The 3,983-nt window shown below is 36.0% G+C and overlaps 1 protein-coding gene across 1 annotated transcript; it reads left to right on the top strand.

Moving 5' to 3' along the window:
- Positions 1–2,138: 2,138 nt before the first annotated feature.
- On the top strand, positions 2,139–3,482 carry LOC102663095 (zinc finger protein GIS3). Its single transcript, XM_006605845.4, has one exon. It carries the CDS (start codon positions 2,491–2,493, stop codon positions 3,334–3,336), a length of 846 nt encoding a protein of 281 aa, XP_006605908.1. The 5' UTR covers positions 2,139–2,490; the 3' UTR covers positions 3,337–3,482.
- The last annotated feature ends 501 nt before the right edge of the window (positions 3,483–3,983 follow it).

Below are 3,983 nucleotides of genomic sequence, written 5' to 3'. Positions count from 1 at the left end.
CTCTCTCTCTCTCTCTCTCTTTGTAGGACACTTCTACTTTTTTCTGGAGAGAGATATGTTTTGTGTAATAGTGTTGGGTGAAGGTGTCGGCTTATACTTATAGATTGAGCCTGCCAAGAAATGTTAGTTTAATAATATTTTTTATTTATTTTCAGATGAATTTTGTATAAATTTTATTAAGTAATGCATTACTAGTGTTTTTCATTCACGTGAGAGAAGAAGCTAAAAATGGAAAGAAATAAAATAAACTAGAGAGGTATGGAATGAAGCGTTGATCAATATCTAATTTGGGACATTCAATTGCTTTCATAATTCTGTATCAGCTGCAAAATTAGTTGGAGTCAGCAGAAGCCAGGGTGGGAGGATAGAGACATGGGCTTCACGGTGGTTTATTGGGTTTCGTTCCTTCTTCCATAAAATTAATTTTTTTAAATGAAAGAATATATTATATGATATTTCAAAAGTGTCTAATAAAGGGAACTTTCGATTTCAAATGGAACATCTGTTTTCTGAATAGATGTTGGATTAATTAATTGTTTAACAATCTTAAATAAAGTCATGGAGAAACGGGTGGCATCAGCATTATGGAGAGATATAGTATGTGTGTACGTGTCATAAATGAATTGGGTTTGAGATGAGCTGAAGTTGGAGTTGAGTCAGTCCTTTAGCAAATGTTTATCAGTTGATTATGCAAGGTGGTAAGCTTTTGATTGGTCATCTTAGGCAACGTTCAAATGCATGAAATTAAGGTTGAACCAATTGCCAACAATCTTAAATTTTCTAACCTGTTGAAAAATTCTTAGACATCATGTATAAATGTAGAGATATTTTTAACCTAGTACATATATTCTCACAAAGTTTTAATATTAAATAGAATAATTATATAGAGTAAGACAGCCTAGCTTAAAATATTTCTCCAACCCTAATTCAAAGAGAGAGATTCCAATGACTCTTTCTCTTTCTCTCTCTACTGATATGAGTTAGACATAAATTATTAAAGTCCGTGATGGGTTGGGATGATAAAACAAGTAATGGGTCCAACTGTCTATTAAATTTTGAATAAGTTAGTCAGTCAGTTTAATGCCTTTGATATTGCTACATATATAATATAATTCAGCAAATGCAAGTTGATTGGTCGAGACTATGAGTTGCCCTTCAGAATAGCTACCCTTTTATATTTTTGGTGAGTCACACCTACTAACTATATGCATAATTTATGTACAGTGCCTCGTACATGCACGAGGGAGAAGTGTGTGAAGCTGAAAAGAGATCAAATGATATAATATGACTCCGCTTCAAAGCCAATCATTTTATACAAGACTTTGATCCCGTGCCATACGCCCATCACATGCATCACATTCTCAAACCCAGCACTGATTCCATTTCCACCGATTTTTTGCATATAACAAAATTGGCTGTCTTGTTTCTTTTATTCACTTGTCAAATAATAATTGATTAAGAGTGTGTGATAAATTGTATTGTATGTGTTCGAACGATCGTTTGCAAAACTTGACTGTGAATTAAATTATTTTTTTCAAATTGATTTGGATTAATTAAAATTGATTTTGAATTAATGTGATTTATAATTATTTTTATTTTATTTTAAAAGTATGTTAATTAGTAGAAACACTCAGTGTAAAAATTTTATTTAATGTAAAAACTACCTAAAATTGTTTTAACTCAATAAATTTTGTACTTAAAATTAATTCTTTAACATAAACTGAAATATAAACATTTGCCTAAAATTATGTTACTCTAACTGATATGTTAAAATGATTATCGATAACTTAACGTGATATTTTAAACGCTTATTCAAACATAGCAATTAACTTTGAAAAATAAATTTGGAATAGAATTGATTGTTTAATTTTTTTTAGTTAAAATTAACTTTGTAATGTGTAATTTATATTAGCATATATGTTTGTTTTTATTCTATAAGCAAAAACATAGTATAAACTTTTTTTCAGACACATAAATCATTTAAAATTATTTTAACTCAAAAATAATTCTAAACTAAAAATTAATTATTTAGCATAATAAAATAAAACGTGTGAACTTTTAATTAAAATAACATTAGATATTATTTCAGCTTAGGTCTATATCATCTGCCTTGAATCCCTACATGCTAAAAGGTCACCTTAGTAATTTGAACAAACGAGTAAAAAAGGCAAATAAAGATAAAAAAAAAAAAAAACTGTATCAATTCAACAGACAATTTCCAACCCTTTGGGTCCCTTGGCTGTGGGTCTTCTAGGGTTGTGTTCCCATATTTTCATACACTTTCTTCTCCTTGGGACATCCGCAAGGACCCCACTTTTCTCTCCCTTTATTTCTAAATTTCTACACAAAATTTGCTTTTTGTCAAAATCCATTGAATCCTGGGTATAAATAGACCCAAACACATGCAACAAACTACTCCTTAATACAAACACATTAACTACCCTTCTTGTTCCACACTTTCACTACTTTCTTCTTTCTTCAATTCAACCCATGGAAACCACCCAGCTTGACTACAACACTAAAAGAGCAAACCCCACTTCCCCAACGCGCTTGAAGCTCTTCGGTTTCAGCGTACACCACGAAGACATCATGGAAGAGGACGAGGTGGTGGTGGCGCATGATGACGTGGCGGACTCCACCACCAAGGCTACTTCCACATCCCCTTCCCCGTCTGACTCGCCGGACTCCTCCGTCGCCGCTGCCGGACCTCCTTCCTCCGGCGACCGGAAATACGAGTGCCAATACTGCTGCCGAGAGTTCGCGAATTCACAAGCACTTGGCGGACACCAGAACGCGCATAAGAAGGAGCGTCAGCAGCTGAAGCGCGCGCAGTTACAGGCCTCTCGAAACGCCGCCGTTTCGTTCGTGCGGAACCCGATGATCTCCGCCTTCGCCCCTCCGCCGCACCTGCTGGCTCCGCCGGGCTCCGTCATGGTCTCGGCGGCACCTCCCTCGTGGGTGTACATGCCGCCACGTGCCGCGCCTCCTCCCTTCCACGTGTCAGTGTCGCACGGTTGCGCGTTCCCGTCGGCGCATGGCAACAACAACGGCTTCAGCGGTGGCAGCAGCAGTAATAGTAATAACGTGACCATAACAACGGGTGTGAAATCTGCGGGTGCAGGGATGTTTCCCTATGTTGGCGTTGTAGGAGATTCCTCATTAGCTGCTTTGTCAACGGTGCAGGTTCAGGCCCGGGCCCACCATGCTAGGATTGATGGGCCCTCTTTGAGTAGGTTTTCCAAAGGTGACGGTGGGCCCAAATTTGATGATGCATGGGGTTTGGACTTGCACCTTAGTCTTGCGCCGGCTGCGCCGCCATCTCTCGGCTCGGCTTGAAATTCAGTGAGTGTAATAACTAGTTTATTTGTTCGGGCTTGACGCGCCGTTTGAAGGCATATCATGGCTGCTTCAGCTTCATATAGTGTACATTTTCATATTTAGTTGCTATTTTTTCAACCAAATTATTTATTTCACTTAGTACACATTACAACTGCTCATATATAGACCACACGCTCTAATTTGATTTTTACTTCACTATAATTCAAAAAAATTTAAGTAACTTTTTGTTTTAATTTTCTTTCATTTGATTATATAGATAGCTAAGAGGACATAATAACCATCATATATAATCCTTAAACATTTGATTAGGGAATTTTATTTCCAAATTCGTGTATATAAAAATAAACATGCTCAGAGATATATCAATTTCTTAATTTGATGTTAATACTTCAAAGAATTAGTTTTCAACTTCTAGTCAATGATATACCTCAATTCATTCGTAAAATTGGATATAGCAAGGCTAATTATATTATTCAGAAACTTATGTAATTAACCAAAAACCAATTAGAGCAACTTTAAAGACAAAGACAGTACCTTAATCTTAAGAAAACGTGACTCATCCAATTACACTGCTAGAGTGAGTTAATTTGTTTGTAATCAGGAAGCAGCTGCAACTAATATAAGTAATGTGAATTCACTTATAT

Source organism: Glycine max, chromosome 20, assembly GCF_000004515.6.
Source record: "Glycine max cultivar Williams 82 chromosome 20, Glycine_max_v4.0, whole genome shotgun sequence".
Lineage (NCBI taxonomy): Eukaryota > Viridiplantae > Streptophyta > Magnoliopsida > Fabales > Fabaceae > Glycine > Glycine max.
This window is presented reverse-complemented; position numbering and strand designations above follow the sequence as displayed.

Bases quoted from the DNA above. Each gene is read 5' to 3' on its own strand.
- LOC102663095 (XM_006605845.4), top strand. From the start codon at position 2,491: ATGGAAACCACCCAGCTTGACTACAACACTAAAAGAGCAAACCCCACT.